The sequence below is a fragment of the Microtus ochrogaster genome, assembly GCF_000317375.1.
Source record: "Microtus ochrogaster isolate Prairie Vole_2 chromosome 14 unlocalized genomic scaffold, MicOch1.0 chr14_random_1, whole genome shotgun sequence".
Classification (NCBI taxonomy): domain Eukaryota; kingdom Metazoa; phylum Chordata; class Mammalia; order Rodentia; family Cricetidae; genus Microtus; species Microtus ochrogaster.
Window position 1 is genome coordinate 16,597,364 of NW_004949096.1, and position 27,026 is coordinate 16,624,389.

Below are 27,026 nucleotides of genomic sequence, written 5' to 3' on the forward strand. Positions count from 1 at the left end.
GAGCACTTGGGAATTCTATGGCTGAACACACTATGATCCGAGTCCTTCCAACTCCCAGGTCCGTCCACCAAGTTCCGGAATACTATGGTTGCTCTTTCCACAACAAACCAAAGATGCCAGCACTAGTTTCGGGAGCTTCCGTCGTGGGGATATAGGCCTTGGAGACTCATCTTCATTCCTACCTCCTCCTCACATTGGCCGTCTTAAACCCCCGCGCCTGTCCACAATTCTAATGTGGTTCCCTTCAGCATCTCGACCCGGCCCTCTAGGCACCAGGAATATGGGGTGACCCGGACTCCGGGGTACACACCGGAAGCGGCGGCAATGTTTAACGTAAGAGGAAGTAGGTGACAGCGCGGCCTGTGGTTGGGCGTTACAGGAGCTGGTGCCTCACGCTGAAGGTTCCCCAGCGTCGGGAAAGCTGGGAAGTTTCCGCAAGCTCAGCCGGCTCGGTCCCGCGCGCCCAGCCCTGGCTTGCGGCGCGTGTGAGGACTGCTCCTAGGCCACCGGCTGGAAGGGAGTCGGTCTGAATTAGGGAAAGGAGCCCAGCTTCCCCGTCATATCAGCAGGCTGTTCCCTGCTGTTCTTTACCCCAACCCCGAGAGCGGTGCTGGCTCCAGCTCAGATGGTAACGTCAGTTGGCGCGGTGTTTGCAGGTGGGACAGATCTGCATTCAAAGCAAGTTCCCGCTACCGCCAGAGCCCTTGTTCTTCTTACGGGTTTCAAGCTTTGGGTGCCAGGGTGGCAGGGACTCCACAGACTAAGTCTCAGACGGCTCTGAGAATTTTGATTTTCAGCAGTTGCCCTAGACGAATGACATCGCTCCTGTGTGAATGAGCAGCAAGGTGCGCTGGTCAGAGGCCTTTGGGGACCCCCGCTAACCCTCGTCTTATGCCTTTAAGACCTCGGAGATGAGGGCTTCCTTCGCACATTTCGCTTGGCTGGAGAGTTGGATTTGATCATTTCATTAACGCTTTGGGGCAGCTGACAGCCTCTTCGTGTCTCTACCTGATATAGATTGTTGTTGATGAGACAGGCTCTCAATATTTAACTCAGGCTTCCTGGATGCTGAGATTACAGGAGTGTGCTGGTAAACCATACTTCTTATCACCTAAGGAGATTTATAAGCATGGAGTCCCGAACCCAGGTCTACTCTTGTGGATCAGAAGGTCTAGGAGATGGGGCTTGGGGATCTGTAGGCTGAGCGTTAATATAACTGTGTTCTCTTTGGGAACTTGAAGCTTTCCTAGACCTAAAGAAGTGGCTCATAAATTCAGAATATGTGTCCCGACCCTCCTGTATTCTGTATTTGCCACAGGGTATAATTAGTTGGCGAAAATGTACGGGATTTGATTAGCTTAAGGCTGAGCCTTGATAAAAGCTGAACTTTTAGTCGGTATTGATTTCTCTGAGTGACTTTGTAAGTCACTAAACCCCTGCTCCCCATATATATTAGCATCTTACCTTTCTCTGCTTGTTATAAGCATAGAAATGAAATCTTTCCTAAATCATGGTTTTGAAAGTGGGATATGAATATTTTAGATTTTAATTTAAATTTAATTTTAGTGGACAAATTCTTGTATGTATTTATGGGATACTGTGACGTTTTGATACATGCTTGTGATATAGAAAGAGCACAAAATGAATACATTTATTACTTCACATGCCATTTTGTGACAGAAATATTTAAAATCTACTCTTTGTAACTATGAAATACCCAGGATTTGGTGTTTATGGTTATTGTTCATGCAGTAGATCAGTAAAACTCACCTTGTCCAAATGAATCTTTGTACTTTGGATCCACAGTGTCCTTTTTCCCATTTAGCCCCCTTCCCTAGTCACAAGGAATCACGTTCTACTCTTAGGGCCTCAGCTTTCTTCAGTCTTTATGTGTGAGGTCATGTAGGATTTGCCTGTTTGTGCTTCTCTTACACTTGGCCAAAGTCCTTCTGGTTCCTCTGTCATGTCTACTTTTAAAACTTCTGGGGACGCTCATATAACCAGTGTAAGCAGTAATGCACGAGGAAGCTGGGTCTTGACGTTTTCTTTTTTTTCCGGCTTTTGAAGCAGGGTTTCTCTGGGTAGCCCTGACTGTCCTGGAACTCTGTAGAGCAGACTGGCCTTGGAACTCACATAGATCTCCTGCCTCTGGCTCCTGAGAGTTGGGACTAAAAGCAAGCACTGCCACACCTGACTTGGCCTGTTTTTCAATATTCGTGTTAAGGACTAAGGGGCGTGTTCTGCTCTTGAGACTAATATGAATAGCACAGTCTATGTGTGATAGACTGACTGCCTACTGAGAAAGTGCTGTGATAGCCAGCAGTCCAAGTGAGTCAGCTTCTGACAGTTGACTTTATGTAGGAACTCTATCTGCTGTTGTGCTGTCTCTTCTGACCAAAAGGCTTTAATTACCCGTTAGGAGGCCAGGCTCTCACAGTCTTTAATAAAGCACTCGTTTCTTTTTGAACACAGGTAACCATCCCATGGTTTGACTCAGGAATGAAATCTGAAATCTCAGAACAGAAAGCTTTGTGTTCAATATGGATGACAAAAGACGGCGAGCCCGAGTACAGGGAGCCTGGGCTGCTCCGCCAGGCAAGAACCTGCAGGGACTGTGTGGATGTGGACAGCCGCCATCGTCCTGTTCTTACCCTTTGCTCTGTAATGAACGCCCATTCTGGTTGTTCACAGTTTTCTTTAGAAATACCTGGCATTTGTCTGATCTGGTCGATGGTGAGCTAAGGGCATTAACTTGGCTTCTCCTGTATAGTCAGTACCTTCAGCGTGGGTGGAGCCTGGTTGTTGCCTTGCCAATTACATTTTGGGGTCACAAGTCATCTTCAGGGAGGTTTATCGGCTCTTGTTTGAGGCCCTTCTCTCTTGTTTCAGCTACTACTGGTAGGAGCCATCTTCCCCAGACACCGGGGCAGGCCTGGAGGAGGAAGCAGCTGCCTGACAGAGAGTTTGTGTTCAAAGAGCCTCAGCTGGTAAACTGCTGTTTCTCCTTCAGTGGTAACAGAGATGTGCTTACAAAAGCTGGGTTTCTGGAGCCAGTGCCCCAGCGGTGGCTGAATGGGTGTACTTAAGAGTAGCAGAACAAAAGGAGTCTAATAATAATGAAATGTGAACTATTTTGGTTTTCTTATCTGCCTGAAGATTCTTTGTATTCTGCCCTCATTGCATAGCCATGTTTCCCTCCAAACCCTCTGTCTTTTTTGGGGGGGGAGAGGCAGGGAAGCTGTACCATGGCTACCGCTTCATGGTATACTGTGACAAGAGCTTGCATTATCTAGCTAAGATCTAACAGTTCTATAATGATGTTCTCTTCAGAATTGTTACAGAAAATCCTTCTGAAATTTCAGTGATTATACCAAAATGCCTGGTTTTTTTTAGCCCCCAACCCCATAGGAAATAAATGTAAAAAACATAGATGACTCAGTTTTGGGGGGACAAAGGCATTGCAGGGCGGGGATCAAGCCCAGAGTCTTACGTATGCTAGGCAAGTGCTCTCTCTTGAAGTAACTCCCAGTTCTTTTTTTATTTTCATGTGTGTGTTATGCAAATGCATGTTTATATGTATGGGTACACATGTGTGTGTGCCTATAGACTTGTGTGTAGAGGCCAGAGGTCGACATCAGGTATTGCCCTCAATTGTTCCCCACATTATATCCATCAGGGTCTCAGCTGAATACAGAATGTTCTAATGAGCTGGCCTGCCCTGGGAGTTCCCTGTCTCCACCTCCCGAGCTCTGCATTGCAGATAAGCCTCTGCACCCACTCAGCATTTACATGGTGTGGAGAATTTGAGTTTAGTCTCTCATGCTTTTGTAGCCATCTCCTCAGCCCCTTCACTTAAAAGAATAATAAAATGAAAAAAATACAGTGTAAAAGTTAGGGATCTTGGTATAGTAACAATCATATAGATGGGCGGTTCTCAACCTTCCTGATGCTGCAGCCCTTTAATACAATCATCCTGTTGTGGTGGCCTCAACCATACTCTTATTTCATTGCTACTTCATAACTGTGCTGCTGTTAGGAATTCTAATGTAAATATCTGTGTTTTTCCATGATCTTAGGCGACCCCTGTGAAAGGGTCGTTCACCTCCCAAAGAGGTCATGGCTCACAGGTTGAGAACTGCTGATATAATAATTATCAAAACTCCTCTTAGAATGTATCTTCTACTTTAAGAAAAAGTCTTTTTTATTAATAAAAGGTTTCTGCAGAGTGTCCGGCTAACGGGAAAGTTGACTAGTTCTAATTGTATCACATTTTCGGTCATCTGGCCAGTGTGACATAGTTCTAGGAACTGCAGGAACAATGCTTTGTTGGGGTAGTGGTGGTGGGATGGAAAGAGGATAGGTGTAAACCTGCCTTGTTTTGGCTAGAAATGAGAGGTATGTGCTATTCTTGACCCTTGGGAACCATCCCCGAGTTCAGATCTGCCTGTTTCCTTGCAGGTTGTGCGTACAGTCCCAGAGCCCAGAGTGATTGAGTAAGTAAGCATTGCCCACAGTGAAGTGCATGGCCAGGGTCTTTCCCTCGATGACTTTCCCTTTAAAAAGAACATGGCTGGAAGGAATAGTCTACCTCAGTCGTTGAACTTGATCTTTTGAGGAGACTTCCTGGGTTTACCGATGGTATAGAAAACACAGCAAGATCTCTGCACATTCAATTCTAACTCTGGGGTTGATTTCCTGGCCCCGTTTCATTGGTTTCTGGAAGGGTAGACTGGGTACAGAAAAGACATTGTCCTGAGTCACTGCAGCCTGGCTTGTTGGGAAGCCTTGAGTGCCCTTTTGCTAGCAGTCCTTATGAAAACTGCTGTGAACTAGATGACCCTGCATCCCATGTACTAAAACCATGGGCTTGGTGCTGAGCAATTTAAGCAATGTTAAATGTTCCTCTTGTATTCATTTGTGTCTGGAATGTTTTCCAAAGCAGGTGTGAGATATATTGGCTTCTTTTTTCCTGCCTCTCACTTTCCACCTGATGTAAATAAACTATCAGTATGAGCTATACTTTTATGTTAGCAATTACCATCAGATGGATGTTCTTGCCTATGAGCAGTCTATTATGCTATAAAGATATTTGTAGACTGGTTTTACAAGAATTTGAAACACAAATATCAACATAATTTCAGTAATTATCTAGACCCATCTTTGCAACTAGTTAGCTATATAACTAGTCCTGAGTTCTTTCCATCTCTCTAGAATTTGATTTTCTTCTTTGTATGTTAAGGACTAGTAGTAAAGTCACTTAAATCCAGCTTAGGTCTACTAGTCTTTGACTGTTTGAACGGTACCTATGCAGTATCGCCTCCTTTGGTGGTAGAGAGAACAAAGCCATGAAACCATTACAGTTGGGATTAAAAGGAACGATGCAGTCGTAAGTTTGCAAGTCGAGGGAAATGTCACAGCATCTCTCCCTAGGTGTTTGGGGCTCAGCCTTGCTGTGTCCGAAGTTAACTTGCCTAGGCTTTGTTTGCCAGTTCCCAGAAATGTGCTCCATGTTTGGAGTGAGAGAGTTTCTACATACAGTTCTGTATATCTCATTAAAGCACAGTATTTATATCCTCGGAATCTATTTGGACAACTTCCGTAGTAGAATGTGGTCCTTGGGAAATAAATGCTAGCTGTGCTCATTCAGCTGCCTAGGAGCCTAGTGCCAGAGGTCAGGAACCACTGGCCCCTGAGAGAGGTGATAGGAAAACCTTTAAAGTAGTAAATGATCTGTGTGCTCTGTTGCTTTTCTGCCATGAAACTTGCACCTGTATGTCTGTGTTTCACACCTTTCCACACTGGATTAAATTCAGCAAGTTTTGTTTGTTTGGTTTGGTTTTTATTTTTTGAGACAGGGTTTCTCTGTAACTTTGGATCCTGTCCTGGGATTTGCTCTGCTGACCAGGCTGGGCTTGAACTTACAGAGATGTGTCTGTCTGCCTCTGCATCCCAAATACTTAAAGGCATGTGCCACCTCTGCCCAGCATTCAGCAAGCTTTTATCACCCATCCACTGTGTGTAAAGTGTGAGAATAAGCCACTCTTTGCCCCTTAAAAGACCCACATCTAACAAATAGAATAGACATTTAAACAAGTTGTAATTTTGTACATAAGATCTAATACTGGCACAGGGTGAGATGGGTCATGTTACTGGCACAAATTAATGGTCAGGGAAGTTTTAGAGGTGAGGTGCAGTGAGATTTTTGTAGGGGAAGTGAGAAGCTTTCCTTGCACCAGACTGGGAGGTGAGTTGGATAGGGGCTGCTGGCCGGTAGGGAAGTATTCCTGTGTACAGAAACATGGGCTGGAAACTCCTATAGTGTGTAGTAAAGGAATGCAAGCGGTTGCTGCTGAGGATGGTGGCTCTGTGGGAGTCGTCAGAAGAGAGGTCTAGGTCTCAAGGACCATGAATGCAGTGATGGGGACACTGAAGGAGTTCTACCCAGAGGAAGAACTCACTAGACATTTGTCTTTGAAAGTAACAGATGCTCTAGGTGTTGAGGTGTGTGCACTTGCCCCCTGGGCTCTAGTCCTCATTCTAAACTCTCCATTGGTGATAGGTTCTTGGATCCTATCAGCCTAAATCATGCATGAAACCTAGAGGGGTAGAGTCAGAGGTTATTATCTCCCGCTTTTGTCCCCATGGCCTGATCCCATTGGGGTTCTGTTCCCAGTACCATTAATGATGTGCCACCATTTTGCCCCTTGTCTAGCAGTTGAGGAGGAGGGTGGGGATTATGCCCCCCTCCTAGTGTTCTCTAAAGGTAACCAATCCTAACGAGTCAGGGCCGTGGGAGGGCACAAACAGGGTGGATTCCATTACCTCACACTGACACATGCTTTTCCTCTGCTTCTTTAGCAGGGAGGGAGTGCATGAAATCAGCCTGTCACCCACAGGTGTGTCGAGGTAGGTGACTCCTCATTGGTGCGTGACTGCAGCTGTCACTGAGTTATAGGCTCTTGAAATTGTCCTCTCCTTATTAAGGAACAAGACTCGGGTAATACCTCCTTTTTACAAACTCTTTCTAGCATCAGAACATTTTCACAGCTTCTGACTGTTAGAGCAACTGTTGTGACCACAGTCTCACGAGGAAGCCAAGCCCAGAGAGACAGTCATTTTCCTGCACCCCCGCCACTCACAGTAGCTTAGTGCCAGAGCTGGCTCCAGTCTTTCGTGAGTGCTTCATTATTTATTGCTGCACTTCATGAACTATGTATATATTCATTATATAGTGTTACATTGCCACATTAAAGTGAATTGAAGGTAAAGTTAAATATATATTAAGTTAAATATATATTAAATATATATAAGAAGGTAAAGTTATATATATATTACGTGTAGTCACTATTTAAAAATATTTTAATGCACAATATATTAACTGTCACCATAAACCAATGAGATAAACAATTACATCAGAAATGACAAATGAAAGTTGCTTAACAGGATCCTTTTCTGGATATAGAGCACCCTGTAAAACTGGCTGGTGTGGCTACTGTTTAAACCCCTTTTGGAGTCTCCCAATCTTTGTTTTTTATTGCTGTGCTCAATACGATTCCTGAGTGCAATGTGGGAAGGGAAGGGATGGCTCCACCTTCCAACTCTCGGGTCACAGAAGTCGGGCAGGAGCAGAAGCAGAGGCCATGGAGAAATGCTGCTTACTGACTTGCTCTTCCTGGGTTAATCTGTTGTCTTAGCCACCCCAGGACCATCTGACCAGGGATGGTACTGCCCACAGCAAGCTGGGCCTTCCCACCCCAATTGTCAGTCAAGACAAAACCCTCACAGACTCACCTACTGGCCAGTCTGACGGAAGCAAGTCCTCAGTTGGGATTCTTCTTCCCGAATGGCACTTGATTGTGTCAGGTTGACAAGAAACAAAAACAGTAACAACAAAGCAAACCAGCCATCTATCTGAGACACTGCCCTTTGAAGCAAGACTTTCTCAGCCAGTGTGCACGACCAGCTGTGTTGTGCTGGTCAGCCAGGTCTTGTGTTAACTAGGTAGCTTTAGATGGTCTCTGGGTCTTCTAACTCACATGCACCTTCTGAGGGCTTGTTGTTGTCAAGACTGCAGGAGAGTGCACTTCTAGACTTTTCTTAGGGAAGAGATACAAAATGACTTTTTCAGCTGAATCTGTAACAGGATGAGAATGTATTTAGTAAAAGGAAACCTCATTTGGGTATGTTTGTTTTGATTGCCATGGTAGTCTCTGTCTTCTAATGGATATAGTTTTAAAAAAATAGTTTTTGACCTCTACGTTTTACTAGTTCCTCTTCATAGTGACCTTATGAAATGGATGTCATCTTTAGGTTACACTTTTGGAAACTGAGGGACATTAAGTGCCTGTCCAATGTTTCCAAACACAGCCATGCTGGTGCTCTCTGTCCCCTCTCTTCGGGACAGAAAAGTATCTTGAACACTGTTTGAAGCAGAACTCTAGAAAGCCTCGTGTGTCCCTCTTACGGCCGTGTGTCTTCAGTGGTGCCATAAATGGAGTGTGTTATTTTATGTGAAGATCATATGGAAGGAAAATAGCTCCATCTGCCCTTTAAAGTGAAAGTCTAGTCAACTCTGCCGGTATTCAGTCTGCCTTTTCTGTGTAGTTCCGCTAATGACCGCTCTCTCTGCATTAAGGGTGTGTTTATATCCTGGCTTCGTGGACTTGAAGGAAGCTGACTGGATACTGGAGCGCCTCTGTCAGGATGTCCCCTGGAAACAGAGGATGGGCATCAAAGAGGGTAAGCAGGCCTCTGGGCACAGTTGCTGCTGCACAGTCCCTGTTCAGATGTTTGCAGTTCCCCGCATCGGCTTAACATAGCTGGTCTCAAACAGGATAAAAGCCAAGACTCCCTAAGGGACAAACAGGAATTAGTGTGCCGGGCAGAAGTCATGCCCAGCAGAGACCCAGAGGTCAGGGAGAGTGGACAAGAGAGAGGCAAGAGCTCAGAGAGCCAAGAAAGCCTGGCTAGCTGGCCTGTGGCTGACATGCCCTCCCTTTCGCTTTAACTGCTTCTCTATTCTGATGGTGCTTGTTCCTTCTTTATAGAAGTTTCCAGAGCTTTCTTTTTGCTAATCCATTTGGCACACATTTTACTGAAGTCCTACTTACTGACTTTGTGTTTTCTCATTCCTTTCACTGGAGTCAGCCAGTCTCCTTCAGTTTCAATGTCCCCTCTCCTGAGCTTGTGAAGGTGCAGCACCATTGATTACCTTACTCTGATCTGCCCCTTACTGTTGCTCTCCTTGCTCCTGCAATGCCTGTGCTACCTCACATGGCCACTAGGAGGCGTCTGTGCTCTGACATAAGCTCCTTCCCTAGGACTTGGAGCCAGTTTGAATTGTTTGTGAAGAAAGACACAAAGTGCATGTGAACTGGCTTCATTTTTTTTTTTTTTTAAACACGGGTGTCAGAATAGGAGCTTTTTTAAGTAAGCCTTCCCTACTCTAGAAGTTTTCACAGTGTGGCTTTGGGTGCTTGCTTTAGCGTTCCAAGTAATTGTTAATTTTGAGCAAATTACAGTTCAGAGGCTCTGTAATTCTAGGTTTTCTTATCTTTAAAATTTATCTAATAGTATATAAATTATAAGATTCATGTTAATTAAATAAATTAAAATGATGCATGATACTTGCTTAACAGAATGCCTACTGGTGTGTGTGTGTGTGTGTGTGTGTGTGTGTGTGTGTGTGTGTCCTTTAGTGAACACTGGCTCCCCCGACTCCTTTTTTCAGCAATTCTGGGTTCAAATGCAAGGCTTTATGCAGTCTTAGAGGTTTAGAAAGTTCTACTACTGAGCTGCATGTCCTCAGTCCTGTGTTAATCTTGTTGTTGTGACCGATGTCTGTTGGGGAGAGATGGTAGCCCCTGACCTCTCTAAAACAGTGTAGATAGCATCCACGTGTGACAAAAGCAGGTGTTACAGTTGCTTCCACTGTTTTAGATCAGAAGGGCATGTGCAGTGTTGCCGTGACGTATATAGATGACTAGGTTCTCTTGCTTTTCAAGCGGATTATTACTACAAATCCATTTCACATGGCTCAGGCTCCATATTCTGCTTTTTGAGATTTTTTTTTCTGTGACTGAAACAAACAGATCATACACTTTCCCTCCCCAGAGCCGTTGCCCAGGCTGTCCCTGCCAGCATGTCTTTCCTGTGTAGCCCCTCCAGCGTCCGCTAGCCACCTCCCATATCCTGAGGAAGGGACTGGGTCAGCCTTCCTCTTCCTTGTGTTCCTCACACTTCTCCTCCAGTGTGGGCACACCTTACCACGGCATCCTTCTCAAGAGCCCTGTATTTTCTTTCTTAGATATAACTTATCCGCAACCAAGACTTACAGCATGGTATGGAGAGCTTCCTTACACTTACTCAAGAATCACTATGGAGCCAAATCCTCACGTATGTTGAAATGATGTCACTGATGTGGTTTTCTGGTCTAAGTGTTGAGTACTAGAGTCATCGCTAGAGAGGCATATGACAGCTCCTGCTTCAGAAAGTGCTCTGGCTCAGAAACCGCCCGCTTCTCGTCCTCTGTGCTCCTGGTTGTAAGTGAGCTCAGAGGACAGGAGGAATTGGGACTGTGCATTGGGACTGAGTGCAGGGTCGGGGATGAGCTGCCTCTTCCGCCCCTCCTGTGTGAACACTGCCGTGTTTTGCTCAGGGTCTGGGATGAACTGCCTCTCCCGACCCCTCGAACACTGCCGTGTTTTGCTGTGCAGCACATCCCTACAGCTGGCCAGTGAGGGTAGGGCACCTTTCCATTTCTCAGCTCTGTTGTTACTTGTGAAAAAAAAAATCTGGGGTTTGTTAAATTTATATTTATATTCTGTGGGTACAGTTTCCAGACTTCCAGCTTACTGCTGTTTGGCCTTGTTTCTACTGCTTCTTTTGTTTTTGAAGCTTTCCATGATAGCTAGGCAGTCATGGTACTAACATGCCTGCAGTCCTACAACTCAGGAAGCTAAGGCAGGGTGATCATAAGTTCAAGGCCAGCCTTAACAACACACTAAAGCCCTATCTCATAAAAAAAAATCCATGTCAGTAGACAAAGATATTTTGGTCTATAAATAAGCTTGTCAAAGGCTAGAGTCGAGGCCCAAGAAAGCGCTCCCAGTTCAGTTCTTGGACTCTTGCCTTCAGCAAAAATGTTCTGCTTTACTGAAAGAGACTTTGAAGAAGTGGAGTTTTGCTTATTCATTTGGACACACAGAAGTATGGCGTGTTTTAGAGCCCTAGCAACATGTAAGCACAAAGGTCCTGTGTGCTGACGTCCCCAGTACAACATGAGCACAGTGTGGCTGCACAGAGGAGGTGGCTGCTGCCATGGGGGCTCTTCCCTAGAGCAGGCTGCAGGCTGTGACTGCAGAAGGTGTGAAACTCCTTCTCTCTGAGTAGACTTGGAGACCTGGGCAACAGAAGCTGCCCCCACTTCATCACCTGCTTGTCCATGACCACAGTTGCAAAGCTGGGAGCTAAACAGGCTGTGGGGAAGTCCTTCTTCATTTTGTTCCAGCTTGTCTTTCAATCATCTTTCTTTTTGGTCAACATTGCTGTGTGTCTGTTGGGGGCAGTTCCTGGGCTTAATAACCACCATTTTTAGAGTACACAGAAGCCACATGGTCCTTCCTGGATATTGTCTTTCACTTTAGAGTCATTTTTTAAAACAATTTTTCAAAAGAATTTTTTTCACTGACAATCTTTTTTGACCCTTATTGAAATTGTAGTCTCAACACTTAGGAAGATGTAAGAGGGCTTCTGGGTTTGAAATAAACCCTTCTCTGGAAAAACAAAAGTGGCTTGGGTGTGGCTTGGTTGAACAGCACAAGACCCTGGGTTTTGTTCCTAGCACCACAAAACATAAACCAACCAAACCAAACCAAAGCCCCTTAAATGAATAAAAATGAAAAATTATCTGTTTCTCTTAACTATATATCATTAACAAGTCTTAAATATTCTATATGGATTTAATGCCTATATAATATTTCATTGTCTTTGACTACATTAATTTATTCAAGCAAGCCTCTTGTTGGACATTAAGATTGCCAGAACAGAACTAGGAAGATTGCTCAGCCAGTAAGTGCTTGCTGCACAGGCCTGAGGACCCGAGTTGAGACCCACTTTCCAGTCTCAGGTGGAAGAGCACTGTTTGGAATCCCAGTGCTGAGAAGTTCACTGGCCACTTAGTCTAGCCTACTTGGTGAATTCCAGGCAAGTGAAAGATCCTGCATCAGACAAAATAAGAAAGAGCCGGACTGTACCTGCGGGATGCTACTAGACGTTATCTTCTGGTCTCTAAGCATATACATGTGCAAACACATGCACACAAAAGAGTCTCATTATAATCCTATCATGGAATTTTGTATGTTTATTGCTAATGTATTTAGTATATATACATTTATTTTGAGACAAGGCCTCATTAGATAGATAGGCTGACTTCAAATTTCTCTAGCTAAAGATGTTCAAACTCAAAATCCTGATATTCTAGCCTCCATAGTGTTAGAGGCATGACCACAATGCCCAGCTTTAGATGTAGGTCTTGAAACTTGTTTATCTTTGAATGATATTGGGCCTGATGTATAAAGTAGATTAAAACTTAATCAGCTGCAAGTCCCACCGACATGACCTTTCTAGAGACCCAGGCCCACCTTTGTGTCACTGATCCACTCTAGAAACAGCTGCGTTCTCCACTCCTTCAGATGTCTCCTGAGGATACAATGCCTTTACTGAGCAGCAAGATGACGCTTAATTTTAATTTAGACATTCAGTTCTAAAGGATCTCTATTTAGAGAGTTGGTTAGAGTCTAAATTAGTCCTCCATTACCCATCCCATGTCTCCCTTTCTCTATACTTCACTACCAAAAATAGCCAAGAAAAAACCATATACCACTTAGAAACATAATGCAAACTTGATGTTGTCACAGTGTTGAGTCCCAAGCGAGTCAGGCAAGTGCTAATGAGATTCACAGTCACATTCTAGAGCCATCTTCTTTCCATTCTTGTTTTTTTGTTAGATGTGTAATTCAGGCATCTGCTTTTTCTTTTTCTCTGTGAAGGTAGATTCTAGCTGGGAGGTGGGCAGGAAGCACAGCTTGCTTGTGCCGTAGCTGGGATTTCACTTTAGAATTTGTTCTCTTGAACAGGGGCCAACTTAATAACCTTCTTGTTTTGCTCTGTTGACCTGAGTTCTGTTTCTTCTCTAAATCCTCTGCTTAGTAGATGTGATGTGATAAGCACAGAGAGGCGTGGCTTTCATGCGGGCTTCACACTGCTGTGCTGCCGGTGCTTCTGTGGCGGGGATGGGGCTCAGGACTCAGGACTGCACTGTCCTCTGAGTGCCCATCCTGTCACTGCAGGCTCTTCTGGAAGCTTCCTGCAGCACATTCCATGGGTTCAGGAAGCTTTCGCAGGTACCGCACTGTTTTCACAGCAGTACGAAGAGTGTGTGTTTGTAACTGTAGCAATTGCTCTGATGCTATAGAAATGCAAATGGATGAATGGGGGGGGCACCTCCAACAAACTGCCAGTGACCGCTGTGCCCCCACTGCAGCACATTCCTACCTAGGGTTTTCAAAATGCTCAGTTTAGCACCCATAACATGGCTCAGTGGACAAAGGCACTGACCGCCCCTCCCCCAAGCTTGGTGACCTGAGTTCAATCCCATGAACCCACATGGAGGAAGTGGGGAACTGGTTCCTGTAAAATTGTCCCCTGACCTTCACGTGTGCTGTGCACACACATGTTCACACACAATAAGAGAATGTCATCTCAACAGTTAAAGATAAGGCACTGTAGAGATAGCTCAGAGGCTTAGAGCATTTGTTGCTCATGGTAGAGGACTTGGACTTAGTTCCCTATGCTCATGGCTGCTCACAACCGTCTGTAACTGTGGTTCTAAGAGATCTGATGCCCTCTTCTGACTCTGAGCACCAGGCACACAGATTGTACAATACATTCATGCCAGCAAAAACAGATTCATAAAATAAAACACATAAACACAAGGTGAAAATAAATCTAAATTTTTTCCAATTAAAAATAAAAATACTAATGCAGGCCTGAGTGGTGAGTGCTTTTACTTCGAGATCTGCCTGCCTGTTCTACAAAGAGAGAGTTTCAAGATATCCAGAGCTATGTAGAGAGACCCTGTCTTAAAAAACAGACAGACAGACAAAAAAAACCAAACAAACTAATTTCAAGTACATCTTAGTAGTAGTTCATTTGATAAAACTGAAAGAATACAGAAGGCGTATCTCCAAGAAACTGAGTGTGATTGAGTTGTAAGCTGTTCTCCCCATAGACTGTTTTTATATAAAACAGGTGGCAAACAGACCTCTTTGTCAGATCTGAGAATCTGACTGATATTTCCTCACCAGTAAATGAAATTAGTTTCACTTTAGTGAAAACAGTGGCCAGGGTTTGTTGTCAATGATAAAAGTTGAATTTCCAAGCGGAAACCAGACTCCGGGGAAACTAAGCGTCCATCACTGTGAACCTGGCTTTTTCCATGACCTAGACTTGTTTGGTGAACTCAGTGACAGTATTTACAGTGTCGTGACTGGGTGGTGACATGTGCGAAGGTTTAGCAGGTCTGTGTGACTCAGTGACTGCTGTCTCCCAGGTGACAAAAACCATGCAAGGTTAAAGATCCCTTCAGATTTTGATGTAAACCACTGGAAAAATAAGAAAAGTTTGAGATAGTGTCAGATCCTGTGTGGGGCTACCTCAAGGGATCTGCCACTGCTGAGCTTTGGATGCAGTCACAAAGCGAGCTGCTCTCTGACAGGGCTGTACGCTAATGTTAGCAGAGTAAATGCAGAAGCAGGGGAGCCAGCTGCCTCCCGTGTAGACTGTTTGCAAAGCAGAGCCACTCTCACCACAGTTTTATATTGAAATTACATTTTCCATACGCAGTTATGCAGATTTGCTGTTGCATTTTGAATGAATTGCCAATGGTATATTTATTTATCTGGACACAGGGTCTTGCTGTATGGCCCAGGCTAGTTTTGAACTCTATCCTCCTGCCTCAGCCTCCCCGGCTTTATAGCATGTACCACCACTCTCAGTTCAGCTTTAATTTTAATATAGTAAATATCAATAACTATAACCTAAAAGAATGAAGGCTCAGACTGGGTGTGGTGGTGCACACCTTTAATCTCAGCACTTGGGAGGAAGAGGCAGGCAGATCTCTGTGAGTTCAAGATCAGCCTGATCTACATAGCAAGTTCCAGGCCAACCAGAGCTACATAGTGAGCTCCTAGCTCCATCAACAACAGTAAAGTGAGGACATCAATCATTTTGGTAGTGTAAAGGTTGAAAGCTACTGTCCTAAAGTGTGTGCTGGGCTCTTGAGATTTAGTAAGACACAGAGCTCTCATGGAGCCAGTGCACACAGCCTGTGACTGATGTTCATAACTTCCTGTGTACGTGGCCACACTGCAAACTACATCACAGTATGGTTAAGTCTGTAACTTTACAGTTCTAAGAGTGTGCTCTGGGTCCCATTCTAGAGAAAAGAAAAGGACCACTTATGATTGTTGGTATAGTCTAGACCAGGATGGCCTCAAGCTTGCCTCAGCCTCCCGAATGCTAAGATTACTGGCTTACACCACCATGCCAAAGATTTGGGTTCTGTTTTTTAGGAAGCTAGCTACTCTAAATAGTAATTATTTTTCAAGAAAGCAAATCTATTGTTGAGACTAAAATAGGAATAAGATGGATGGAAGGCACCAGTTGAGAGCACTCCTGTTCTTCACTTGAGCCTGAGTGTGTGGCTCACTGGCTGTCACTTCGCTGCTCCACTTAGCACGGCACTGCCTTTCCAGAGCCACCCTGAGCGTGTTGGCGTTGGCCACTTTGTGAGGATGCGAGAGACGAGAGGGTGGACAGGCTCCAGCCTTCAGAGTTAGTGCTTTCCTACTCCAGTGGAGGAGGTTGACTTGCTTCAGCATGGAGACGGAGGGAGGAGACTACTCTACTCTTCTGCCTTCTGTTTATTGCATTGCCCTGCTCAGAGCTTGGCTCATTTTGCCTTTTTTTTCTGTTCTCCCATGCCTGCCTACTGTGCCTTGTGTGCCTGTCCCTGCACTTGCTTCGGCTTGCTGCCAGTGGCATCCTGTGCTGTGCACTCTGAAGAGCCGCATTGAGGAGAACACTGGCCACACCTTCAACTCCTTGCTGTGCAATCTTTACCGGGACGAGAAGGACAGTGTGGACTGGCACAGTGATGACGAACCCTCGCTGGGGAGCCGCCCGGTCATTGCGTCACTTAGTTTTGGTGCCACTCGGACTTTTGAGATGAGGAAGAAACCCCCACCTGTAAGTATTCTCTGCCTTAAACATGTGTTTTCCTCCCTTACCTCCTAATGGGTGAAGAACCCAGACCTCCTAAAATCCGCCCTTTCTGGGATTAGGAGTAGGAGTACGTAACATTGGTGAAACATTTTCATTTGATTGCCTCCTCCAAATGTGTGGCTTCCAAAGTACCCACTCGTGCATTTGCTTATCCAGCAGGAATTGTCCCCTTCACCAGGTCCTGTGGGCCCAGTGCCACTGCTGGAAAGGAGGGACAGTCCCAGTCCTATGCAAAGCATCTGAGGGCTTGCACCTGTTTCTCATGCTGTGTGTGAAGAGTCACAGAAGGGTGACTCGGAGTTAGGGAGACTCCAGAAACTCCAGAAAGAGGCCCTGAATTGACTGTGTGGCATACCTCTGTTCTGGGAGGGAGCATCATGCAAATCCTCATTGTCTTCTAGTCTTCTTCTGAAAGGGTGTGTGAGCCTGTGACTTCTTGAGCGAGAGGAAGCTCAACCCAGATTCTCAGGCAGTAGTGTGCCTAAGTTGAGGCTGGAAAGTAGTGACTAAACTAACTTTAATTTCAGTTTTCACCCTAGTTCTCATGTAGATTACATGACATTAGAAAGATTCATAACTACTGATCCTCAAGTCCTGCCCTAATGTTTTGAATCAAAAGGGAACCTTAGAACAAAGAAAGAAAACTAGAAGAAACTCCAAGAGAGGAAACTCACTAAGTCATTCTGATTCCAGAGTTCCGGCTATTCAGCTCGCATCATTAAATCAGGCCCCATCAGTGTGGAAGGCCAGCAGGCTGTGTTTTGATTATGACCTAATTCAGTCCTCCTGACTTGCTCAGAGCTCCTGTCTCCTCTGCATTAGATACTTCTGTAAGAATGCAGTTAACAGGCCATGCAGGCTGCAGTGCCATTGGGTTTCCAGGCATGCTGTTTTATAGCATACTGAGTTACTTGGCACATATAACATCAAACTCCAATTGTTGGTATCATTTCCATTGATCAATTTTGCTTCAGTTTGGTTCCCACCTAAATAAACTTTGCTTGTTGTTGGTAGAGCATTCTCAGTCACCAGGGTAAGAACCATGACCATATTCTCCAGCAGTCTTCTCGACGACTAGGGAGCAGCCTTCTTGGGGACTAGGGAGTGTGAGTTGAGCACCAAATATCTGGCCTTTGTTGGTGTCTTTTATACATGGTTACACTTCTATACATGGGCCCGCGCTTGGATCCCAGGGGCACATATGAAAAGTTCTTCTTGCCTGTGTAAGACTCTGATATTAGAGATAGCGGGGGAGCACTATGTGCCTGATGGCTTTTCAGACCCTCTTCTCAAGCAGACGGTGGGCCCCATCCCCTTTCCCGGTGGGTCCTGGGCTGCAAGTGTAGCTGTAGGGGAGATGCAGCTCCCCTCGCTCTCATATTGGAAGCTTTGGTGTCACCCTCTGTTTGGTTCTTCACAGTTACTTGCTTTGTTGCCAAGTGTTTCAGTGACTGTTTGTTTGCCCACATACATTCAGCACCACCCCTTTATGAAAAAAATTAGGGGCCTATGTATAGGTGAGAACTTAAGAATCTCCAAAGTATGCTTTCTGGGTAGTTAGTTTCAGTGTACATGTGGCTCCCAACTGCTAAACATTAACAGTGCCTTGGTGCCCAGAAACACCCTGACTGTCGCCCTCCCAGCACAGGGCTCCTCATTCTCTCATAGGAAGACCTGTCTCGGGGCCTAGGGCTGTAGCTCAGAGCACATGAGCAAGGCCCCGGTTCTATCAGCACCACAAACAAACCAAGCAAAAGCCCAGCACATGGTGGCCTAGAACTCCGTCTTGGTAGTAATTTGTTACCTTGTAGGTTGGTCGGCAAACACAACAAACACATACAGCGTTGTTTCTGGGTGTGGCCGTGTGCAACAAATCTCTGTTTAAGAGACACTGCCCACACTGAGGCTGCCTCCTTAGGCTTCCTGAAGTCTGTTCTCAGGAACCTGGAGAAAGCATAGGTCTTGGAGTGATGGGAGAGATCAAGTCCCCTCGGTGTCCCTGGACTCCAACTGTGCCAGCTGAGTTAATGGAACATAATACATCTCATAAGTGAGAAAATTTATCTGAAGTCTTGAAATAAAGTTGGCTGCGGAAATGAGTTTGGGAAGAAACATAAACAGTCAGTACCCCAGGTTACTGGCTCTAGTAAGTTTTGACTTCTGGCCTCATTTCAACTGGGATTGAATTTGGCATAATTCTTGTACATACTCTCAATTTTGACTTTTGTTTAAGATGGAGAAGCTGAGTGTTATTGTGTTCGAGATTATAATCACACATTGGTGATTACAGCCTAGAAGTTCCACTTGAGTAAACACAGCACATGTTTAAACTTTGGAGGACTCACTCAGACTTCATTAACAGATTCCAAAACTCTGGAGCCCATAAAAGTAACCAAATGCAGAAGCCTTACTTTGAGTTGACAGCCATGGAAATATTTCTCAGGGCATACATCTGATTGCAAATACGCCTTTTCCTGAAGGATTCAAGGGAGCCAGCTATTCAAATCTTTGTCTACTTTTCTGTCTAAATTCAGGTGGTGGCTCAGAGAATAAGACTCATGACTCACAACCCAAAGTTAAACAGGATAAGTCACTCTTCTGTGTGGCACGTGGAGTCTGACTTGCAGTACTCTTAGGACCTGTCTCTCAGTGTCACTACTGTTGTAATTTTCCTGTCTGCCAGCAAGGTGGCTGTAGGAGGGAGTTTTCAACACTCCTCTTAGCTTTGACCTATCGGATGAGAGCTGTCATTGATTTGCTTTCTCATCTGAAGCAAATAAAAGCCAAGAGATTTTTTTGTGTTTCACCTATGTGTGGAATTTTGAGACAGAGGCCTTTGGGGGCTACTTTCGAAGACTTCTTGTATGTTTGTTTGTTTGAGACAGGATCTCGTGTAACAAAGATGGCCTTGAACTTTTGATCCTCCTACCTCTATCTTTCCAGTGCTGTAATTGCATTTGCCACTGTGCCCAGAAAGAGAATTGTTTTTTTCATAACAAATTCAGACTCTTCCACCCCTGTAACAGCTGCTTGCTTTGCAGTCTGGTACCTAGATCAGCCTGGCTACTGATCTTCTGAAAGCTGCCCCATGTTCTACACATTATTTCAAACAGTTTCTCTCTTGCTGACATGGAAGGAGATCTCTGGTCCCTACATACCCTCTGATTTGTGGAGCCCATGCCTTCAGGATTAAACATGGAAGAACAGGGTGCCCATCCTTCCTTCACTGTCCTCTGCTCCCAGCCTGTGGAGTTTGACTCTGATTTTTCCTCTAGTGGCAGTAAGGTACAAGGGCACAATAGTCTTTGTTGGTCTTGTTCTGCATCCTGTCCCTTCCTTTGGTGTGGGTTAAATCATAAACTGGCCATTACCAGCCTGCCCTGTCCAAAGATGAGGGAAAAATTACCAAATCCACGGTAAAAGACCTTTTGTACCCTATCAGAGTGGGTTTCTGAAAGCCTTTCTGCACTACTTATCCAGAGCCCAGTTGTACTTTCCAGACTACATCATGTTCCTGTTTGCAAAGATTAGCCTGGTTCTTTCCCCATCTAACTAATTCTATACAGAAGAGTAAACTAGAAAAGGAGCTACAAAAGGCACTTGGCAGGCTGCTATTTCTCTGTCGGTTACCGTGGAAACGGTGATGGCTGGGGGGTTATTAGATAATAGCAGGAAGTTTGTGATGCACTGGAGGGTTAGATGCCAAAAGCCTTGTTTTTGTAGCAAATTACCTTGGATGAGCTCTTTTCCTGATCAGCTGAATCGTGCCTGTAGGAGGGGTTTCTCTCCACATTGAGATGATTGAGTTGAGGCAAAAGAGGCATCTCTCTGGCCATTCCTTTTCCCGGCAAGGAAGAAGGGTGTGCCTCACAGCAGAGGGGGTGGCTGCAAAAGCAAGACTAATGGTAGAGTCTCTGAGAACACACTTCACTAAATGATTTATAATATACTCACTCCTGGGAATACTGGAGAATTAAAAAGTCATCTTGATCGTAAATATTGATTTTTTTTTTCCAGAGCGTTAGAAAATAAGGAAGATATTGAGATCTAAGATGTTATAGCACTGAGTTGCTTAACCTTGGAAGTGGACAGCCTGGAACTGTGTGGCATTCAAAGTTAGTGACTAAGCCTCCACTGCAGGCAGTGGCCCCCTCTGCTACAGTTTTTAGTTATCATCATCTGTCCTTTTAATTGTTTTGAGACAGAATCTTGCTGGTTTTAACTCCCCTGGCCTCAGGCTCACAGTTAGCCTCCCCCCAGGGGCTGGCATTATAGCTGATCACCGCCCAGGCGTCTGCCCTGATGACCGTGTTCTTCTCAAACACTATCCAGTGAAAGGAAGTTCAAGGGAATCATTGAAATGCCTTTCCAAGAGGGCTGTTGGAGTAGTCAGTGGATTTGAGCCACTCTAAATGCTGTGCTGGAGCTTAAAAAAGTGAACGTGGTGAGAGTCTAGTGGGACTCCGAGAACGGGGCAGCCACCGCTCAGAAATAGTGAGGGGCTTTGAACTCCTTGGAGGGCGGGAGTGGGAAGAGAAAGGTGCCTGGGAGGGTGAGTAAAGAAAGAAGCATTGCCCTGCAGGACTTGATACATTACCTTCAGACTTGAAGCTCTGGAAGACTTGGAATTATCATTTGCTTCCTTGGGACCTTGCCTCAGCCACAATTTGTGCCCTGATATGTTTTGGAAATAACTATTTCCCAAGTTTTTCTTTTGCTTGTTTATCTGTAAAGCCTCTCACTGTGTAGCCCAGGTTGAATTTTGGATCTTCCTGCTTCAGCTTTCTGTGTGTTTGATTATAGGTATGCCACCATGCCCAGTGAAGTGATTTAGAGGTTTTCTTTTCATTTACATTCATATGCATGTGTGTGTGTATGTCAGTAATATGTGTATGTGTCAGGGCATGTGAGATCGGTGGCAACTTTTAGGAGTGTGTTGGTTCTCTTCTTTCCACCATGTGGGTCCTGGGAATCAAACTCATATCATCAGGCTGGATGATAGGAGCCATCTTGCCAACCCTAGGTTTAGTAGTTTGGTTTGGTTTTTAGTGTTGGGGAAGGGTGTCTGTATATGTGTGGAGAAAACAGAGGTTGACTCTGGGTGACTTCATTGATTGCTCTTCACCTTATCTTTTGAGACACTGTTTCCCACTGAACACAAACTCACTGATTCAGCCGGACTGTGATTAACAAACCCCAGGGAATCCTTCTGTCTCTGCCTCCCCAGTGCTGAGATTGCAGTCACATGGTGCCATGCCCAGCTTTTTCTATGGATAATGGGGATCCAGACTTGGTATCTCATGCTTTATCAGTCATCTCCTCTTCTGTACTCCTGGGTTTAAAACCATGTTTTCCAAAATAATTTATTGTATTTCCATGTATGCCATTGTTAAGCATGAAGTTTGCCAGCAAATTTGTCCTTCAAGCCTTATCAGAGCAGTAGAGTTTTTTCCTACCATTTGCAATACTCTAATACTGTTCTGTTCCTGAGGGTTCTGGTGATTCTTTCTTGGAGGATGGCTGTATAACTTAGGAGAAAGGGACTTAGTGTTTTGGAAGAGATAGGAAGTCCCATCCTGGGGCACAGTGAGCCAGCATGAGAAGCACAGTAGGTGAAGAGAAGGGAGATGGGCAGGGTTGGATCCAGCAGACTCTTGGGAACTTCATGAAGAGGGCAATGAACGTGTGGGACAGAACTTGTTCTGGGTGAATGCTGTAAATGGTCAGTGCTTTTCTTATGTGGAGCCCAAGCTAGAAGGAGCAAGGCCAATGAGGAGCCTATTAGACGTTGTTTACAGCTGGGGCCAAGGGGAAAAAGACAGAGGAGAGCAAACTTGAGCTGGAGGGAGCAGGAATGTTAAGGAGATATTGCAGCAGTGGTCCACAGGTGTGTGTGGGGGGTGCTCTACCCTTACTAGATTAAGAGGTGACCATTTCCTTTATGAGAGGGCTTCAGGGGATGTTTGTGTTTCTGGAGACTGCTAGGTCTCAGTTAGGATGAGGAGGAAGAGGGTCCCTTCAGGTTGAGGATGTAGGCAGCCTTTCTCTTTGTGAACAGGAATGCCAGAGGATGTGATGGAAGGCGCAGGAGGAAGTGTGAGGTGTGTGTGGTCAGGTCATGCCCAGGAATAGCCTGGACGAGCACTCTGCTATTGGTGGGTCACCTCTGGAGTGGTGTGGTCAGCTGCATGCCGGGCGGACGAGCACTCTGCTATTGGTGGGTCACCTCTGGAGTGGTGTGGTCAGCTGCATGCCGGGCAGCTGTGTGCTTTCCTGCTCTCAGAGGACGAAGGCTGTTTCTGGGCTGTGCTCTTTCATGATAGCACTTCCTTTGGACTGTATCTCTAGGAAGTGTGTGTCACTGAAAACAGCATCCTCATCACTAACTTCAGATTTCCAGGCAACATCCAGTAGCTCGAGTGGCTACAGCTCTGAGTGAAAAGCTGGGCTTGCTGTTGCTTCAGTTCCATAACTGCCTGCCCCACCCAACCCCCAGGACTGTGCCAACAATAAATGTGAATAGTAAACACCATCAGCGAATGCTTCCCTTCTAGCACGGCTGGTTGAGGAGGAAGGCCAGGGATCTGCCTGCTGGTGTGGGCTGCAGTGTTCTGCTTTGTTGCCTACAAAGAACTGTGCTGCAGCCAAGGACTGCTCGGGCCGCCAGACTGTCTTGTGAGCCATCAAGGCACTGATGTGGTCCCGCAAGATCAGTGCCTGGAGTGGGGTAACTGGTCGCACCCACATGCCCTTTCTGCTTACTTTTCTCACTTACTCTCCAGAACCCTTCAAACCTAACGAATGCCAAAAACCAAGAAAAAATTTGCTAAAATTCCAGACATTTGTATGTAGCAAGAGAACTTCAAATGGTTGGTTTTGAACCACTGAACTCTGTGGTCCAAAGCTCTGCTTTTTCAGATCTCATCTCAGAGGGGCTGCTTCTGTTTTTAAAGTAGTGTGCTTCGGATCAATGCCAGGATACTGTCCTTTGTGAGGTGAGTGAGCAGAATGACTGCAGAGATGTCTTTGTGGGGTCCCTTTTCACCACTGCATTCAGTATTGCTGCTGGTGTGCCTGACCCATGATGCAGTGTCAATGCCAGCCAGGTGCTCACAGGTAATAGAAACACTGTAGGGAAACCAGCTGCAATGGAATGGTATTGTTGACGAAAGGGCCTTTATTGGCATAGCCATGTATTGGGAGGTAGGCCAAAAGGGGGACATATGGCCTTAGCACATAGGTAGCTGCATTTACTGTTTAAAATATTGCAGATTGGGGGAAAAAAAAGGAGCAGCAGCTTTTAGTATACTTAGCAAAAGTTTTACCAGAGAGCTGGTAGGGGTGGGGCCTCCATTATATCTGCTGTCGTGTTGGGGAAGCTCTACTTGCTTCTGTCCATGTTCCAGCGCCTTGGCTGCTCTTGGTTATGAAGCACAGATTTAAGGATGGAGGTGTAGCTGAGTGGTAGAGTACTTCAGGGCCCTTGGACTAATTCCCCCAACACTGCCCCTCGTGGGGCAGAGAGTTGGCTGTTGGGGAGGGGAGCAAAAGAGCAAACATGCAAGTTAAACCAACCAGATGGTTGACCAGCAGACAACTTGAGCTTGTCTTTAGAATGCAGTGATGCACATCTGCAGTCCCCAGATTCCAGAGGTGGGAGGCGAGCTCATGTGCCAGCTAGCGTGGAGTGAAATGACTGAAACTAGACAGCAATACAGATACAGAGACTGTCTCAATACGGCGAAAGCTGAAAACTGACCTCTGACTTCCACATACACCTGTGTGGCTATGCGCTTGTACACACAGAAAATTCCAAATGAGAAAGGGGGAGGTTATAAAAGAAAGAAGAGAGAAGTGAGGTAAAGTTGGTTGGAATGAACTGTCTGTGCCGTCCCTCTTGAAACATCTGCTCCCCTGCCCTACTCTGTTAGAAGTGTGTGGATGCCGTTATCTAAAGCCAAAAGCACTGCTTCTCCCCAGCTGTCCTCTCCTCACGCACTGCTGCTCCGTGCTGTCCACCTTGTGCGGTGTGAAACTCCATGTCTTTTTTTTACTGGCTTCTACAATCTTGTCCTCTCTGGATTAGTCATGTACCTTCTTCGTTACTTCTTATCTCCTTTGGGGTTTTTCTTGACATTCTAAGATGGATTAAATAAGGATGTTAGAGCTTATCTTTGGTTCTGTATCTTTCTCCTGCTTTATAAATGCCACATGGGGAGGCCTCTGTCTTGTCACTGTGTCCCAGTGCACAGCACTGATTTGATTAAGCAGCAATAAGCAAACAAATAGGTCCTCAGATCTCATGCCTCGACTGAGCTTTGGAGAACGACTTCTCAATCTCTCATCCCAGGTTCTGCTATCACTTTCTCTGCATTTGTGAGATGTTTCTACTTCATAATAGCACATGGAAGTTCCGAATTCAGCCTTAAAGTTTGAGTCATTATTTTCTAAAAAAAACAAAAAAACAAAAAAAACCCCAACAATGCACTGCATAGAAATCCATTTCTGTTGATTGTGTCACTAATTTCTTGGCCAGGTTAATGCTATTTTTAGTTCTTTGCTCCCTGTTTCTCATCAAATCAGTGTCTAAATGATCTGAATTCTTATTTTTCTTTTTTGATAAAATATTGCCCAAGCTGGCCTTGAACTCTCAGTCCCCGTTCTTCAGCTTTTTAGACTGTTAAGACTATAGTTACAGCTGGGCATGATGACATACGCCTTTAATCCCAGCACTTGGGAGGCAGAGGCAGGCGGATCTCTGTGAGTTTGAGGCCAGCCTGGTCAACAGAGTGAGTTCCAGGACAGCCAAAGATACACAGAGAAACCCTGTCTTAAACACCACCGCCCCCCCGGCCGCCCCCAAAAAGACTATAGTTACTATGCCACTGTCCTGGCTTTCTGGTTCCTTTTTTTTTCTTTCCTCCTTTTCTTCTCTCACTCTTTCCTTCTCCTTTTTTTCTTTCTTTTCTAAAACATGATCTTGCCATGTAGCCTAAGACTTGAGCTGGCACGCTGGCATGCACCATCCTCCGCCCTATCTTGCTGCTAGTTCTTCATTGAAATGTCTAAAGATTTCATCCATCTCCTGGTGACATCTTCATCCCAGGCTCTTTTACTACATATCCAAATGCCCAAAACTGCCTTTCCCTGGGTGCTCTCAGCCCCATTCTGTATCATCCTCTGCCCATTGCCCCAATGCCAGATAGTAATTTTAGGAGTGGTGGCATTTCCAACTTTCTCCTCCCCACCAACCAGGTATTAACTTAGTACTTACTGTGTGTTGGGCACTGTGCTTAGCTCTGGGGATATGACACTGAGCAGGAGAAAGATGGAAGTCCCAGGAGCTGTACAATTGGAAGGACTGTGGGTTTTACTCTGTGCACAGTGGGAATCAGTGCAGGTTGGGACATGATCTGTTCCCATGTTTAAAGATAACTGTGGCTCTGTGTGGATAACAGTGGGGCAGGCAATAGCAGTAGATAGACTACCTGGGAAGCAGTAGACCCAACGGGAGGCTAACTTGAACCAGATGCCGTGGGAGGAGGAGAGAGTAGATTTGAGGGATGTTTGGAGAGATAAAGCAGCAGAACTTGCCAGTGTTTCAGATGTGGGTGCAAGAATCAGGAATGGCTCCCATGGTTTTGGCTTTTTTCCTTGGTGGATGGAGGTGCTGCTGTTAACTCAGGTGGTATAAGAAAGATTTCTTGATTCGATTTTATCCTTTTGTAAAGAGGTCCTTTCAAGATTTATTTTTGTGTTTTGAGTGTCTGCATGTATGTGCGCATGCCACTGGCATGCCAGGCCTATATAGGTCAGAGGAGGGCATAGGGTCCCCTGAAACTTGAGTTATAGGCAGTTGTGAGCCATCATGTGGGTGTCAGGGAACCTAACCTAGGTTCTCTGCAAGAGCGTCAAGTGTTCTTAATCTCTAGCCCCAGGAATTCTTGTCCTGCATGCTAGGTTTATGATGCCTGGAACTTACACATGTAAAGTAGGCCATTACGTGGCTTCAGTTGTCAGAGACGTCATCCAGATCGTGAGTTCCACCGGATGAAGCTCTGATAACAAATGTCATTTATCATGTTGCCCGTCTACAGGGCCACAATCTAAAAGTTTTGCCCTTCTTTCCTGAATCTCAAGTTATTGCTGTTACTGTCCTCGTTGTACAAATAAGGTGATGACAGACATAGCGTCACCTTATTGCAGGATGGCTTAGAAACTGCTGAACTTAGTAATAGTTTACTAATGAGTACTAAAGCAGTGGGATTTGTCATTTCCAAGACAAGAGAACAGAGGGAAAGGAGCTCAGAGCTGACCTTGAGCTGTTTCTGTCATTTGGTTTAATAGCTCAGAAAAGGCCATTGCTGCTGCTAGGACAAATGAGCAGGAAGGAACCCACAACCAGGCTGTCAGGAGTGCACATTATCTACACCTGGCCTGCACAGTGTTCCCATGATTCCTTATGTGGGTCTCTGTTCTCCTGAATTATCTGCCTGCCTTTTAGGCATGCTTGATACCTCCTTGTTAAGTACTGTCTGGACTTCCAAGGCCGCTGTAGCCTGTGAGTCTCCTCTGATGCCTCCAGTGTGCTAACTAGTGATTGCCATGTGCCCGGTGCGTCCTGTGAGCTTGGGACAGGAGAAGAAGGTAGCAGGCGCTTACCTTGACTGCCCTTTCTGCTC

The 27,026-nt window shown here is 45.4% G+C and overlaps 1 protein-coding gene across 4 annotated transcripts in view; it reads left to right on the forward strand.

The window, feature by feature from the left end:
• Positions 1 to 413: 413 nt before the first annotated feature.
• Positions 414 to 27,026, forward strand: part of Alkbh3 (alkB homolog 3, alpha-ketoglutaratedependent dioxygenase) — a 33,044-nt gene continuing 6,431 nt past the window's right edge. The window contains exons 1-8 of one of the 4 annotated variants that reach the window (XM_005364119.2): positions 414 to 656; positions 2,473 to 2,595; positions 2,890 to 2,987; positions 4,459 to 4,493; positions 6,859 to 6,906; positions 8,636 to 8,739; positions 10,307 to 10,395; positions 16,099 to 16,308. In XM_005364119.2, coding sequence (XP_005364176.1) covers positions 2,541 to 2,595; positions 2,890 to 2,987; positions 4,459 to 4,493; positions 6,859 to 6,906; positions 8,636 to 8,739; positions 10,307 to 10,395; positions 16,099 to 16,308 — 639 coding nt within the window. In that variant the 5' untranslated portion in view covers positions 414 to 656; positions 2,473 to 2,540. The other 3 variants (XM_013352616.2, XM_026787728.1, XM_026787729.1) reach the window with 3 other exon arrangements.